Source organism: Bombina bombina, chromosome 4 (genome assembly GCF_027579735.1).
Source record: "Bombina bombina isolate aBomBom1 chromosome 4, aBomBom1.pri, whole genome shotgun sequence".
NCBI lineage: Eukaryota > Metazoa > Chordata > Amphibia > Anura > Bombinatoridae > Bombina > Bombina bombina.
The window spans coordinates 523,763,062-523,780,688 of record NC_069502.1 but is presented as its reverse complement, the minus strand read 5'-3'; the positions used below and the strand labels follow the sequence as shown (position 1 = coordinate 523,780,688).

At 37.5% G+C, this 17,627-nt stretch overlaps 1 protein-coding gene across 1 annotated transcript in view; it reads right to left on the bottom strand.

The window, feature by feature from the left end:
- The window catches only part of LOC128656513 (CD109 antigen-like), a 212,883-nt gene that overhangs the window by 16,956 nt on the left and 178,300 nt on the right, over window positions 1-17,627 (bottom strand). Inside the window, exons 26-30 of the mRNA XM_053710441.1 lie at window positions 16,967-17,138; window positions 15,581-15,768; window positions 14,492-14,647; window positions 14,329-14,394; window positions 13,881-14,017 (exon numbers count right to left, since the gene is read on the bottom strand). Coding sequence (XP_053566416.1) covers window positions 13,881-14,017; window positions 14,329-14,394; window positions 14,492-14,647; window positions 15,581-15,768; window positions 16,967-17,138 — 719 coding nt within the window. The remainder of the gene's footprint in view (window positions 1-13,880; window positions 14,018-14,328; window positions 14,395-14,491; window positions 14,648-15,580; window positions 15,769-16,966; window positions 17,139-17,627) is intronic.

Genomic DNA, 17,627 nt, shown 5'->3' with positions numbered 1-17,627 from the left:
AACTTGCGTTCGGAACGTCTGTAGTGATGTAAGCATCGATCTGTGTCGGACTGAGACTGGCGGATCGTAGCTTACGTCACTATATTCTACTTTTGCAAGTCTCTAGCCTTTGATAACTAAGGCGAATCAGCCTCAGTTGACAGCTTGATAACTAGAGGCCATAAACACATAAATACACATGTAAACACATTTATAGACATGTATACATACACACATACACATATTTAGACATATATATATATATATATATATATATATATACATCCAATTACCAGATCCTTCCCACTTGTAGGGCATCCACCTGGGTGCAAACTTGGATACAATACAGCAGCCAAAGAAAGGTGCACTCACAGGACTTTCACAACAAAAATGGAGTTACTTTATTTGTAATGTTTTCGGGGATCAGGTCCCCTTCATCAGCATAACAAAACAGTGAACATATACACATTTATAGTGTTACAATAAAACACACAATCAGTCAAACCATACATGAGTGAATGGCGCCAAACTCCCGGTTCTGAATAGCTGTTTGCGTTCCACCGGTGTGACCAACCGGAAGTGATACATTGGGCTCCATGTACGAAGCAGCGAAAGCTGCTCCGGAGCCTTTGCGGGGCAGGTTCGCATATGCGAGCCTGCTTCCCGCAATGTAAGAAGCAGCGGTCATTAGACATTAGCACGCTCGCTCTCGGTGATTGACAGCCCCTTCAGTTGCGTGATTGGTCGCGCGACTGAAGGGGCGGGCATTACACACTCCGCTGAGTGTGTAATGATACATACGGGCAAGCGGATCAATAGATCCGCTGCCTGTGTGTAGCGGAGGCGGGCGGACAGCTTTGCGAGTTAAGAAGCTGTCCGCCCGCCTCTTAGTACATGAAGCCCATTATGTCACTTCCGGTATTGTATCTAACATCGTGATCAATGTATTTACATAAACTGTGTAAAAATATCCAATTAGTGCCGTCAAAACCATGCTCACAGTAAATCATGTGTATTAAAGTGATCAAAGTGCAAAAATACCCTGAACGACAATTTCTTTTTTACTCTATCATATATAAAAATGGGTTGCCATGGCAACGTATAAACAAAAATCCCCGGTTTAAGCTTAAGGGGTTATAATACTAACTGTGGTCAGACTCAATCTTGTTACCTATTGTCACCACACTTATGTGAAAAAACAGTGAAATTTTAAGCTCTATAAAACAAGTGCTGGAAACACATGTAAAATTATAAAAAGGAGTCTGTTACGGCGTGTGTATAATAAAGTCTAATGGGATATATTTTAAAGATGGTATCTTGGTGGGTGAACCCCTTATTGTTACATATTAGATGTTGTTATGAGGTGACCGTTTTCACTATATTTGAACCTTCTAAAGACCAACTAGATCTGTGATATAAGTCTTCACTTAATCAGAGTATGTTGCTTCCGGTTGCTATGGAGATTACTGAGCACAGATTGTACTACACAACAGGGAAATCTAGACTGCTTCCTTGCCCTGTGTGAATGTGCTAATTAGTAAAGCATTATAGTGCTGGTTATTCTACTATAACATTCTATCGCCCTGCTGTGCTGGTTAATGTGTACAGTTTTAAATGTCAAAGGTAATAGGAATCCCTAATCGTCCAGGGCTGCAGAACCAAAATATTGACTATCTAGTTGCAGATGTTGCATTTTTATCACTTCATATTAATAGGCACTGTCAGCCCTGGTCAGGAGCCTGCACTATAGTAGAGACCATTATATCAAGTTATACAACTTATGTGCCCCAACCTGTTTATATTGGTCAAGAGTGATAATATGCCACCTACGCTGTCTTCTGTGGCTCCTATTGGCCCCCTTATAGTTTCTGTGTTATATCAAATCTACCAAATAATATATACCCATCATGTGGCAAGTTGCACTCCCATATTCCCCAAAACTACATAACACAATTAGAGAAAGAAAAACAATAATAGATAATAGTAAAAAAAAAAACAACAATAAAAACATATAACTTCGGTGTCCATATTGTCCTCAATATGGTCCACCTATGGGCTGTATCTTTGCTTGTAATGTTCCTGAATTCATCTTAATGTATCTTATTAGAAGACAACACCCTTAGATGTCCACATTATGCTGTAACTGGTAAATATTCATCTGCCCCACAGATCTATTCAATCAGGCATTGCTCCCAAGACAATTCTCTCTATATATCATACTGGAAATGGGGGACTTCTTCAGATTTCTATCCTCCATTGTATAACCTCCTGCTTCTTGTGCAGTATGTTGATTTTGCGTCAGTCCATTAGTCTTCCTAATTATGAACAATGTCCCCTTCTAGATGTGAATCAAGGATGAAGACACATTGCTCCAGGCCTGGAGCACTCATTCCTCCCTTTCTTGGAAATAGGTTCCATGCCATTACATCATGGGGATTCATATCTTGTTACATGACCTGCCCTATAGTGAAATTGCCGGTTGGGTGTGTGTTATGTGGGTATCCATTTCAAAACCTACCTGACTTCCACAAAACCAATGAGAATACAAAAGACCCCCCCTGGCTAGTTCTATGTACCAAGGCTAGATGGGAAATCACGTATGGAACCCCTACCAACAGCCCGAGACACAAAGTCACGATAGCTTAAAGATTGTACCCCAAGTATGTAACGCACATTGAGACCGCACTATACAAGGGCTTTGAAATCAGGTGCTGCATTGAGGCCCCCTGGGTAGATAGTTCCTAGGCGATACATCCATTGTGCCTCTCGCTGAAGGAGTATTTTGTTCCGGTCCCCACCCCTGTCCAGAGGGGGGACATGATCAATCAGTGTGTACCTTATGGATGCCACAGAATGGTTGTTTTGCACACAGTGCCTTGCTACAGGTTGATCTGAGTCCCCAGACTTCAATGCCACTCAAATGGCATATCAATGGTTTGCCATTCTTTCTCTTAGCGTGCCCGATGTCTTACCCACATAGAAGCGGGAACAGGGACATGTCAGCAAATATACAACAAAAGTGGTTGTGCATGTTATAGAGTGTCAAATTACATACTGCCTGTTGGTATGTGGATGATGCAATGTTTTTGTACTGATGAGTCCATTGCAAGTGGTGAACCCTAAACTCGGTATGATCCCTTGATGTTAGTGTGGGTTTGAGGTCTGTAACTGGCCTTGGGGTCTGTCCTGACCAATAAATCTCGTAAATTCGTACCCCTCCAATACCCCACCATCGGTGTTAGAGTGTTGCTGAAATGCAGTTTGGGGTCTGTGGCTATTATAGGCCAATGTGTTAGAAGAGAATGCCCTGCGTTTCTGGTCGTAGGTGAAAAGGTAGTTGTCATAATTAGTTTTTCTTCTGAGGTATGTCTTGGTTTCTTTACTAGTAACTCTGCCTGCGTGTATTGTGACACCTCACTGATCATATCCTTAATGTGTCTTGTAGCCTCTTTCTGCAAATTTCTCTCCCATCTCAGTCAACTGTGAGACTCCCATAGCGTAATCCGAATTGTTGCGTACAGTTCTAATTAACTGAGACTTTAGGATACCCTTCAACAGTGCCGGGGGATGACAATTGTCGGCTCGTAAAAGGGAGTTTCTGTCAGTCGGTTTGTTATATAATGTGCATCCTAAAACCCTGTATCGTCTTGTGTATCCTCAGGTCGAGAAAATTAATGGCTTGTTCATCTGCCATGATTTCAAACCTGACTGTGGTTTCTGTGCTATTGAATGCTTCAAACCACGCATGGAGATCATCCAGGCCCCCTCTCCATATCAGAAACATATCATCTATGTACCTACGGTAAAATACAATAGATGTATCACACTTTCCCCATAGGTACAGATTTTCAAAATGTGACATGAAGATGTTTGCGTAAGAAGTGTGTTTTATTGTAACACTATATAAGTGTGTATATGTTCACTGTTTTGTTATGCTGATGAAGGGGACCTGATCCCCGAAAACGTTACAAATAAAGTAACTTCATCTTAGTTGTGAAAGTCCTGTGAGTGCACCTTTCTTTGGCTGCTATATATATATATATATATATATATATATATATGTCAAAAAAATTAGGCAGACACTCAGGAATCAGTTCAATCAAAATTTCTTTACTGTAGGCAGCAGCACATAAAGAGCATATATATATATATATATATATATATATATATATATATATATATATAAAATCAAATTGGAAATTGTAACACTCTCACAAACGTTTGAAAATATTCATACCAGGGTGCATCAGAAATAATAAAGATGAATGAAGAGAATGCACTCTCTGGATTTGTAAATTCACCAAACTTTACTACGTGACATTTCAAGGTTTTCACCCCATCCTCAGACAAAAAATCAGTGAACGATAAGATACTATAAAGACATACAAAAGCCCCTCCCCACAGTGCTCCACCAATAACATGTTAACCAATTAATATATTAATCAACATAATAATCAACATACCCATGTGCTAACAACAATGTGTTGTGCCATAACAATTCAACCTAATAATATTCTAGATAAAAAGCAGTAAATGCACCCTAGTCAAATGTATGTGTGCACAGCTGCTCATCAATATATACATATATGTACACAACTACTAATGGTGTAATTAGTGTGTTTACTAAAATGTGTACCTGCATATCCTAAAAGCCAACTCGTATTATGGAAAGTTAAAAATTAGATCAGCCAATTTGAACACGTCAACACCGTTACACTGCAGAGTGACACATCTGAGGACTGGCCCAATAAATTCACCACACAGATGAAAGAATACAAAGAAGCATTGACTAATTTTAAGAACAAAAAGCTTCAGTATGTTATAGAGGATTATAAAGACAAAAATGTCTACAAGTGGACATTAACCCCTGAGGAGCACAACACCTACTTCCAGAGGAGACCACGGAGACAGAGGTGGTTCACCAGACGTCAACTTAAAGGGACACTAAACCCAAATGTGTTCTTTCGTGATTCAGATAGAGCATGCAATTTTAAGCAACTTTCTAATTTACTCCTATTATCAAATTTTATTCATTCTCTTGGTATCTTTATTTGAAATGCAAGAATGTAAGTTTAGATGCCGGCCCATTTTTGGTGAACAACCTGGGCATTGTCCTTGCTGATTGGTGGATAAATTCATCCACCAATAAAAAAGTGCTGTCAAGAGTTCTGATCCCAAAAAAAGCTTAGATGCCTTCTTTTTCAAATAAAGAAAGCAAGAGAATGAAGAAAATTTGATTATAAGAGTAAATTAGAAAGTTGCTTAAAATTGCATGCTCTATCTGAATCACGAAAGAAAAAAATTGGGTTCAGTGTCCCTTTAATACAATTGACAGCTGCTCATGCTTGGAATCCAAGGTTCCCCCATCTACAACAATCCCAACAGATGGTGGCATGGTTACAGTCTTTTTTAGGGGTGACTACCAGGTCCAGCCACAGATGCAGAGAAGGCCACACACAAGGAGAGGTGGTTTCTGCAAGAAGACCACCTCCACATGGAAGAATGAGGAGGAACAAGTCATTAATCTCAGTTCAAGGATCATGACTGAACATGAACTTAAAGTCCTAAACAGGGGCCTTAGCTTTGTTCCGACAGCACAGACTAGACCTTTTCATATATGGTTGGATTTGTACAAATTTCAGCAGACATTGAAATTAAAAGAGTTTTTTTCAATTAGGTACTAAGGAAGCTGATGCTGTCATTTAAACGCCCTAGTACTTTTGATCCAGTGCAATTAAACCCAAGCATCAAAACTTACATGCACCTTGTCACACAGAACACACAACCCATGTTTAATACCAAGGTTAAACAGAACATCTCTTTGGAGGAGAGATCGGCTATTTTCAATCTTGCACAGGATCCTAACATTGTCATCAGACCAGCTGACAAGCGTGGGGCCACGGTTATCCTGAATAACGTGGATTACAAGGAAGATATTATGTCACAACTGATGGATACCACCAAGTATAGTCCACTACCTAAGAATCCTACAATAAAATTTCAAGCAGAAATCAAGCTCATTTTATTGGAAGGCCTCTAGAGAAGATGGATGGATCAAGCTACGTATGACTGGCTGATGGTTCCACATCCCATCATCCCAATACTCTACACAATTTCTAAGATCCATAAGAGACCTGATAAACCCTCAGGTAGACTGATCTTTTGGCCAGGGGTTTTCTATTCCAGACACTATCAATATGGATTGATAATTTCTTACAACCTTTAGTGGGTAAGATGAATTCCTACATCAAGGATTCCTATGATATGATAAAACTAATTTCCAACATACCTGAATTGGGACCTTCACAACTGCTTGTGACAATGGACGTAAACAGTTTGTATACCATCATTCCACACTTGTATGGAGTAACAGCTGTAGAACAAGCACTACTGAGAAACTCGTATATGGGTACAGAACTAGAAAACATTTGCAGAATTCTTTACTTATGCTTGCCGCATAACTTTTTCTGATTTGAGACCACCTTCTATATACAACTTACAGGGAAAGCTATGGGCTCAAGTATGGCCCCCTCATATGCCAACCTCTATATGGCTAATTATGAAACAACTACGATGAAGGTATATGATAATCCCTATGTATCATTTTACAAAAGATACATTGATGATATCTTCCTCATCTGGAATGCAAAGGAAGATGTGCTTGATGGATGGGTTTCAGAACTTAATAATATGGTTACTCCAGTGAAGTTTAAACTTGCATATAGTTTGGAGAAGATTTACTTTTTGGATCTAAGGGTATTCAAGAATGATATGAGATTGGCAACAACACTTTATCAGGAACCCACAGACCGCAACATAATTCTTCTAGCAACCAGTAATCACCCAAGATCGCTAATCAGAGCTATTCCCAAGGCTCAATTGACGAGAGTGATTAGGAACAACTCACTACCAGATATGGCATCTACTCAAGTACAAGAAATGATGAAGAAATTCCTAAAGAGAGGATACGCCAAACAACTGATGACTTCGGTTGAAGATGAGATCAAGCCACTCTACTTTGGGATAAGGAAGTACTGACCACAGAAGAAAAGGTCACAGTGATCACTACATTTGGTCCTACATCCCATCTATTGGTGAACAGTATAAAGAAGAATTGGTGGGTGGTACACACTGACCGCACTTTTCCATTCCCACATACTACAATGCCAAGAATGGGTTACAAAAGGAACAGCAATTTAAAAGATATCCTGATGAAAACATATCCAGTACACTGCTACAGGCAGGAACAGTGGTTGAAGACCAAAAAACAAGGATCATACAGGTGTCCAAGTTGCATTACTTGCAATGCCATGATACAAAGTTCAACAATTAGGCACCCACATAATAACAAACAGTATATGATCCGGTACTACATGACATGCTCAACCAAGTCTGGGGTGGGAAATACTATGACGGTAAGACTGATGACGACATTAGAAAGAGGATGGCAAATCATTGTAGTGCCATCAGATCTGCTTTGGATACTAATAAAACTGATCAACCGGTGGCACAGCACTTTTTGGAGGCCCAACACACAGTCAAAGACCTTAGATTCATTTTGATAGACCATGCCCCCCCTCAACCGAGGGGTGAAAGGAAGGAGTTACTACAGGTTGAGGTCAGATGGATTTTCAGACTAGACACAAGGACTCAATGCCAATATTGACTGGCACTGCTTTATGTGAACCCTCTATTTTGGTTTTGGTGTTGATATACCTGTTTGAAAATGGTTCTGATTTTTTTTGACTAACATACATTTTTATGACTATATAGTAGCTAGTCACATATTATAGACTCTGCATGTTTAGAGATAAACTCTCCCTTCTACTTCACCAAACTTTGTATTACAGCATTTCTATCGGTTAATTTAGGCCTATATATATAACTTGTGTAAGGATTCACCTTTTCCTGTGCACTGTACCTTTAAGGAGTTCATCTCCTCCCTATAAAGGTCACATCCTGCCTTTACATCGTTGCTGGATTATTGAAGTTGTTTCTGTCAAACCACAGCAACTTACTACTAGCTACGGAAGTATTCCTGCAAGCCTTAAGTCCTCAGTACCTTATCCCCCTCATCTGGCACACAAGGTTTCCATCTCTTCGAGTTTGCCATATCGCTGTATTACCTCTTTGCAGCCGTACAGAGTCGGATCCCCAGGAGCAGGCGTCTACGTCATCAGCTACCACCGCCTCCTCGCTGCAGCGTCTCTCTCTCCACTCAGACGCTGGGGGAAACTTAGGAACGCTGTATACTTTATTGCATCTCACTTAAACTCCATCCTAGTAGGTGTATCATTGCAGACTTAACCTGAGGATTTTAGGCATGAACTTTCCACTTATTATTGTAACTAAGCCGTATTTTATCTTTCTGTTGTCTAAGTAATACTGATTGCAGGTGATAACGAAACGGCCATATTAAGTCACACAAATAACTAAGGAAAGTCCTTTTGAGCATAGTTATTAATGTGACACAATACCTATATTTTCCAGATTAGAATACAAGGTGTGAATATCCAATTCATCACATAAATTATTTGTGATAAACTTGTCTTTACAACCTGTGACCTTATAGAAATTACATGGTGAGCATATATACATCAGATGTTTTCTTTCACTCATGTTATGATTATGATCTCCCCTATATTAATTTTTTTAACCCGTACTGTGGATATATTAATTTTTCCCTCATAGACAATATATTTTTCCTGGACTTTCACCGTATTACATTGTAAGGAGTTATCTATATATGAGAGCCTTAATTTACTACTATTAGTCTTGAGTCAGCATGTGTCATTGTAAGCCCCCTTTTTACAGCTGTTCGGTGTTTACTGACACTGACATGGTTATTCGATACACGCATAGCTATTGTCTAGTCAGAGGGACATCACGGCCATGTGCGTTATAATAATGCTGGTTAGCCCGCCCCCTTAGGCCCATGAAATTAGCTGGTGTATTATACGGGAGACACGCTATGGATGGCGTCCTATGTTAGAAACAAATCTCTATATGGTCTGTAAACAAACTTTTTATTCACACAATATTTCAGATTGGATTGTGCCCTACTAAATTCGGTTTCCCAATACTGATGAATATCTATGTCCTTTATACTGGCCTTGTAACACTAAGCATAACATGAAATGGCTTTTAGGATATGCAGGTACACATTTTAGTACATGCACTAAATACACCATTAGTAGTTTTGTACATATATGTATAAATTGATGAGAAGCTGTGCACTCATACATTTTACTAGGGTGCATTTACTGCTTTTTATCTAGAATATTAATAGGTTGGATTGTTATGGCACAACACATTGTTGTTAGCACATGGTTATATTGAATATTATGTTGATTAATATGTTAGTTGGTTAACATGTCATTGGTGGACTGATTTTTTTGTCTGAGGAAGGGGTGAAAACCTCGAAACGTCACATTGTAAAGTTTGGTGAATTTACAAATCCAGAGAGAGTGCATTCTCTTCATTTATTTAAATATATATATATATATATATATATATATATATACACTGTATATACAGTGGAACCTCGGTTTACGAATTTAATGCGTTCTCCGGGACGTTTCGTATTGCGAAAAATTCATAAACCGAAACACGGTTTCCCATAGGAATGCATTGAAAACCAATTAATGCGTTCCGGAGGTGAGAAAAAAGGCTCCAAAACCTGCTGCAAAAGGCTCCAAAAGCTCCAAATGGCTCCAAAAGGCTCCATATGGCTCTAAAATGCTCCACAACTTGCTGCAAATGGCTCCAAAACTGGGACACTTGTTTCGTATTGCGAAAAAAATTCGTAAACCGAAACACGGTTTCCCATAGGAATGCATTGAAAACCAATTAATTCGTTCGTATTGCGAAAAAAATTCGTAAAGCGAGGCATTTTTTTCCCAGAATTTTGTTTACCGAGTCGTTCGTTAACCGAGGTCCCACTGTATATATATATATATATATATATATATATATATATATATATATATATATATATATATCCAAAACGATTAGGAATAATAAGCCTCTCCTATCCAGCACTAAACAATCCCAATAGGTGTAATTGGATAAACAATCCTAAAGTGGCAAACCTTATAGAGACATAAGAAAAATAATTCAAAAAGTGTCAGACATGTGCTGCAACCAAAGGAGCATTAAAAGAGCAGTTTATAATGATTCTTGGGCTAAAATTAGGACAATATTGCTAAAACATTGGCACATTTTAACTTTAGACAATTCCATAGCTAAACAAATAAGCAGTACTCCCCAAATGACAGCCAAAAAAGCCCAAAATCTGAAGGATAAACTAGTAAGAAGCCATTTTCGTATGAATAGGCCTGAAACCTGGCTGTCACAATATAAAAGAAAAGATGGCAATTTTAAATGTTCTAAATGTTCAGTCTGTCCAAACATGAGCACTGGGAATAAATTCATTGATAAATTTGGTAAACAATGGCACATCCAGGGGCACATAAACTGTGTAAGTGTAGGAGTAGTATACCTAGTGTACTGTAATTGTCCCTGTTATTACGTAGGAAAAACGTACAGAGAGCTCAAAGAAAGAATTAAAGAGCACAAGAGAGATATAAAGAATAAATTGATTGACACCAGTAGTGTAGCATGACATTTTTTCTATTTTCATAACAGTAACAAGCATGAACTAAAATTTAGAGGTCTGCAAAAGATTGATCTGAGAGAGCGTGGTGGAGACTTGGATAAAAAACTTTTACTGAATGAATGTAAATGGATATTTGATTTAAAAGCCCTTGCCCCCCAAGGCATGAATGAGGAAATTAATTATGCATGCTTTCTTGGTGAATGAGGGTGCTGCATGAGAGTGCAATCTAATCTATCTTTTAATGAAAAGCAAAATGGAAGTTGAGGAATGGTCCATGTCGGAATCCTATATGAAGAACAAAACTAACACACCAAATTAAAGTATCCAAAATTTATTTTTGGTCACAAGTTAAGAAAAATAGTTACTTATTGGTTATTTTTGTATAAAAAACTTGCCATATTAACAAGTTATAAATTCCTTTTAAGAATTTGTAGGAAGGAGTTCCACTTATGATAGAATATTACTATTATTATATTTTTTTTAAATATTTTTGAATATTGGTGTCGACTAGTGCTGCATTACGGAGGAGCAAAACTATTTTATTATTATATATCCCTTATTTACGGTATTCTTTACAATTCCGTAGCCATTACTTATTTGTCTGATACTTAAGGATGTATATAGTAATGTAGATATACTTTGTGGTTTTGTTCAGACATAGTTACCATTTTACCCCAAGAATGATATAGAATTACAAAAGGCTTCAAGAAAGGGAGGAGTTTTCCTCCGTGAAGTTTCCTTTAAAGGTATACCAGACACACCTGCAAAAGTACTGATTGAATTTGGAGCCGGAAGAAGCCCCAAAGCCTTAGGGGTGAAACGCGTAGCTGGCTAAAGCAGTGGTTTGGAAATTCATGAGACCGAGACTGCCGGTGTAAATATCCAAAATAGCTGCAACTTGGAGGCTGTGAATAACTGCTAAATAATCAAAGATCACAAAGAAGTGCGAGAGGAGCACCCCTGGAGGTGCGGCACCGCAATAGTGGGACTCTCAAATAAACGCAAGTACAACCGCTACGGCGGCATCAACTTTCAGACACAGTGATTGTTATTTGAACCAAGAACTGGTGAATACTTTACCGCTACGGCGGAGCTTAATTTTCTAACAACTTGAAGTATTGCTGATAGCCAAGAACTGGTTTAATACTTACCGCTATGGTGGAATTGTTAGTTTATACTGTGTCTTTAAGTTAAGTTTGGATTATACTTTGCATCACAGCAGAATATTACTATTACTAACTTCAGAATTAACAAGGAAGTTTAAATAACCAAATTGCAGGCTATCTTCAAGCAACATCAACATTTAATCCTCTAAGTTCCTGAGGCCCAAGTTGCTACATTATTATTGATCTGTTGGGAAGTCTCTCTAAACCAACCTACCGGGACTTATATTACCTGTGGTTAAAACAGGTTTTTCTTTTTGTCATTTTTGTTATTTTTATCATTTAGTTTTACTTTATCCCCAATTAAGGTTTTTCCAGCTGGTAGGAAATTTTCATAGTGCACTATGATAGGAATTGTTTTGAGTACCCTTCAGGTTGTTTAATATAAACCTCATGTTTTTCCAATAAACTGCTCTTTTAATGCTCCTTTGGTTGCAGCACATGTCTGACACATTTTGAATTATTTTTCTTATGTCTCTATAAGGTTTGCCACTTTAGGATTGTTTATCCAATTACACCTATTGGGATTGTTTAGTGCTGGATAGGAGAGGCTTATTATTCCTAATCGTTTTGAGTAAAGATTTACTACTTTCCCCTTGCACCAGAGGTCTGATAAGTACTAATAATTCAGACCTTTGTTAACTACCCTCTTTTTATTGGTATAACTGATAGTGCTGACAACAACCCCTTCTTTATATATATATATATATATATATATATATATAGATATACTGTATACATATACAGTATATATATATATATATATATACACACACACACAAGTCAAAAATGTGGCACTCGTCGGTCCTTTTAATCAAATGTATTTATTAGTGTAACGTTTTGTGAACACACTCCCTTTCCTCATATACATATATATACGTTGGTGCCCTTTCCAGTCAAACACTTTAAACACTATTTTAAAGCCATATACCATATCCCTTTTTAACAAATTTATATTTGTTGCGCCGCTCTAGCCGTTGCTAGGGACGCGGAGCGACCTGTGTACTCGTTGCCTAAGGGAGAGTCGGCTCCTCTCTGCGTGCGTCATCACTGCACGCTTTCTCCCTCAGAAGCCGATAGGATGTCCTGTGGGGCGAATCCTGCACCAATGTAAGTAACTCACTCATACCTATCAGTGCCCAAGTATAGGTGTTACTTACTGTTCTCCTGGGTTGTGCTTATTTGTATGCTGGACTGTTATATTGTTGCTGAACCTTGCTTGTCTGACCACTCTGCCTGTTTAACACTTAACTGCTGGACTGTTATATTGCTGCCAAACCTTGCTGATCTGAACACACTGCCTGTTTAACCCTTAACTGCTGGATTGATTTACTGTTGTCAAACCCTGCCTGACCATCCTAGTAATTTACCTCTGGACTGAATTACTATTGCCGATCCCTGCCTGCCTGACCATCCTAGTAGTTTACCTCTGGACTGCCTTACTGTTGTGGATCCCTGCCTGCCTGACCATCCTAGTGGTTTGCCCCTGCCTTTCTCTGGTTTCCTGCCTGTTGCCCCCAAGGACTGTCCTGCCTGTGGTAAGTGTCACTTATCTGATCTTGCAAACCTTCTCTGCTCTGGGATATTCCCTATCATTCCAGCTCAACTCCGGGATAATAAGACTACTGGCAAAGTTCGGTCTGATAGAGGAGTATCCCACAAGCATTACAATATTTTTTTAACCGTTACACTTTACTTTAGGTCTCAAGTCACACAAAATATTCTAGCACAATTTCAGCTTACGTTCGAGCTGTCAGTTTGTAATATGAGCGCTATTTAGCATGGTCATGATATCCATTGAAAGTCTAGGTAGCGCTAAAGCAATGTCAGCCACGATAACCCTTCTCTGGTATATTAGTTTTACCATGGACTTGTAATATCAAGTCCAGTGTGGTCAAGCAATACTGCTCATCACATCCTGCATTATTATTAGCGCACCACTTGTAATGTGGCCCATTGTGGGGTATGTTGATAAATGCAAAATAAGTAGAGATTTATAAATCTGCCTGTTTTTTTCCTATACTGGATATCATGCACATAATAAAAAATAATGGAAACAAAATGCAAATAAACATAAATAAAGAGGCAAAATAATCGACAAGGCCAAATACGGGTGTTACCTTGTGCATACGACTACAGACAGTAGGTCAATGTTGCTTTCATCTTCTACTACCGTGACTTTCAGTTGAAATGCTTCTGTGGTGGATGTATCTCTTTTACGCCTGGCGGATGGTTTCTGGTTATAAACTACATTAAGCTGCAATATAAAAATTCAAACTTGTCACTGTGAATATTATTAAGGGTTCGCTTCACAAATTAATTTGTGTGGTGAATTTAAGAGCTTATCTATTTTCTCAGGTTTGTTTCTTCCTCAAAATATGATTTGCTGGTGAAATGTAAAAAGATAAATTGATTATAGTTTGTATTATCTTTCAGTCAAATGATAAAATACATTATCATAAACCCCTAATTTTTAAAAAGTGGAGCCAGTTGCAATCAATATTTTTTCTTCTTATTCTGAGGAGGTAAATGTTTATGTAAAGAAATATGGTACCTAGTTAGAAATACCTGGAAAATAGCCAATCCTTCTCCAACAGCAGAAACTCTGATGTTTAAAGGTTGGGATACTTGGATCTGTAACAAACAAAATGGATATTAGTCTTTAAAGAAACCATTTATTTAATTATACATTTAATGACAGATGTGACTAGTTTTATCACAATTTGTTTACCTGGTGACTTTGTTGCACCAAAAGATTTTCATTTGTGATCTGGAAAGTTTTAGGGATATAAGAACCTTGTCCAGTAACAGTTACTGTGAGTGCGGGGTTTCCGTTAGCTACCACAACAGAAAACTGGGCTAAAGCCTGCAGAGCAATAATAGTATCCTGTGGAGAACAACATGTATTTCACTGTTAATAAAAATAAATATAAATATTGTTTTCAAAAAATAATTACACAAAATTATGACACAAGCAAGTTTAGTAACCCATCACTTTTACTTTATTCAGTTCTGTTTTAGCCTTAACAAAAATAGAATTGAGGAAAAGCAAAGGTTCTTTATGTCGCTTCTGGCTACAGAAGGTAAAATGTGTTTATAAATGTAACATAAGTTGTCACTAATTCAAAAATGTCTCTACAAGATTCACTAAAATGTGATATTTTAATAAAGTTATCAAATTACTAAAACAAGACAGTGAACCAAAACAGAGTCAGATATGTTAAGTTTAACAAACTTAGTCACTCTTCATAAAAAGTATGTAAATTCTGCTAAATGGAGAAGTCCATATGCAAGTGTTGATAACAACTTTGTAAAGTGTGTGCACCAACAGTGTTGGTTATTCGCATATTAAGTACACAGTCACGGCTTGTCAGTCATAGTTAAAACCTAACATTTATTGAAAAAGGATAAAATTACAGAACTGGATGGCATCATAAACGCATCAGGTGACACAGTGGGTCAGACGTATTTTTTTGTTAATACTGATGCCATCCAGGTCTGTAATTTTACACTTTTTCAATAAATGTTATGTTTTAACTATTACTGACAAGCTGTGGATGTGTACTTAATGTGCGAATCACCAACACTGTTTTGGTGTATACACTTTACCAAATTTGCCAAACACATATGGACTTTTCCATTTAGTAGAATTTATATACTAATGTTTTGGTTCTTAGTGGTCCATAAGTGTATAGTGTACTCATTATAGTGCTTCATTGGGTCAATCACTAATTCTTCTTTCTGCTTGCAACATCATATATAGAAGTTTTTGTCTGTGTCTACTCTTCATAAAAACTTCAAATTAATAAAGAAATGTAACCTGAGTTGATGCATAGCCACCAAGATGATTCCTTTGCTGACTTAGCCATTTCATGATAGGAATTCCTTCATTGATACGGTTTTGTCTATAGTGAGAAAGCAATGCATAAGCTGATGTCTCAATATCTGTTGTCCGCGGCTGCCAATAACTTGTGGTTTCAGTTGGCGAAGACCAGAATTTTGTGCCTCCTAAAATATAGAAATAGAATAGAATTATAAAGTGTTCTCTATTCCAGTAGCTCATTCGAGTAGATCAATAGACCATAACATGTCTTTTATCTTCTAAGCCCTTTTACACTAAATTACAATAAAGGCAGTTCGGTTTCAATGAGAGTCACTACCTGCAGTTAGCCTATGTATCACAACACTGACATTACATAGTTACAGCTGCACATAATGTAACAGCAGCAGCTACCAAAAAAAATGTTGTAAAAAAATTCAGGACACACAATACAAATTAAATGTTCATTCACATCGACTTACACCCACCACAATAAAACCTAACTATGGTTTATTCAGCCCCCCCAAAACAATATTAACTAAACCCTGTCCACACTTCTATAAACCTTTAACAAGACCCCACCCCCATTGGTCTTAATCCTTTAACCACCTTGTCACTGTTATTAATAATACATATGCAATTTTTTTCCCCTCGTATCCCGTCCAAAACACAAAAGACCCCCTACATACATCTACTACAGCAAACAATTCCATAGCATTTGAAATAAATATAGCCAAAAAAATCTTTTTACTAGGTGTCTAGACCATGGTGAGAGACCAAATAAGCAGGACCTTTTTATGAAGAGGCTGAAGAAAGAAGTTGTTTTCTCTAAGTAAGAATACTTTAAGGGCTTATAACTTTTTTTTTAAATAACATCTTGGGGGGGGGGGGGGTTATGGCAATTTGGATGGGGTTAGTTGTGGGTTTAGTGGGCTTTGTAATATAAGGATTGGGAAATATGGATTGTATTTTAGGTGATTGATGTCTTTTGTAACAAAGTGATTTGAAAATGGGACTGAATATGGGGATTGTCTGGAGCTAATACATGGTCATGTATAGAGTTAATAATGAAAGGGGACAGAGTTGCAGACAGGGTTGGCTTTAGTGATCTAACATCAAATGTAACCCTTAATTTCTATATTACATGAATATTGGTTTACCATGGTCATATATTATGTTTTGTGACTGATATGGTGTTATATTGGTAGAACAAATAGATACAAGATAATAGTATAAGCTACAATGAAATAAAATATATGACTTTTATTGCAGAATTCAGAAGCAACACCGCTTTTGTTTCAGTACTATTCAAATAGTAAGTTGTATGTGTGTATTACTTCTGCTACTTGCATTATGATTGTTAATACATATTTATCAGTAACATACCAATTTTGTTTGCTCTTGAATTCAGCAGGGTAAGAGCTGCATTTGCTTTGGTGCTGTTGGCCACGGTTAGGGCATAGGTAACAATTGACAGGGAATAGTTACTTGAAATCCCTTCATCAAACTTGCTTTCAAGGTATTGCACAGCCTTCTGAATTCTTTCCTTATAAAGATTCTAAAAGGAAATGGAAAATGCCAAGTAAATATCCAAAGGAAATTATAAGATATATCTACACTTGTAATCTATGAACACAGTTTAACCTTATTCCTGATTCTGTAAAACTATACATTTAATTTTTTTTTGTCTTAGACAGCTATCATAAACTCAACAGGCGCAATTGTTAAGTTCATATAAGCCTACAAATAAATTAAAATACAGATGGAAAGTAATGATCAGTCCCATTTGCTCCCAAAAAGGACAAACTATACATTAACAAACTAACTACTATCAGTTCAGACTAAATTTTTAGAATCATAATGGGCCTACTATCTTGCTGTGCCTAGAAAGATCCATATGGGAGCCAAGATAACCAAACCATAACCATAACTACATGTGTCTTTCTGGTAAATAATTTAAATTTAAATATTTAAATATTCTCTAGTATAACAAGCAGATAACAGATAGAAGGTAATGGGCATTTAGTGACTTTCCAAATATTTTTCT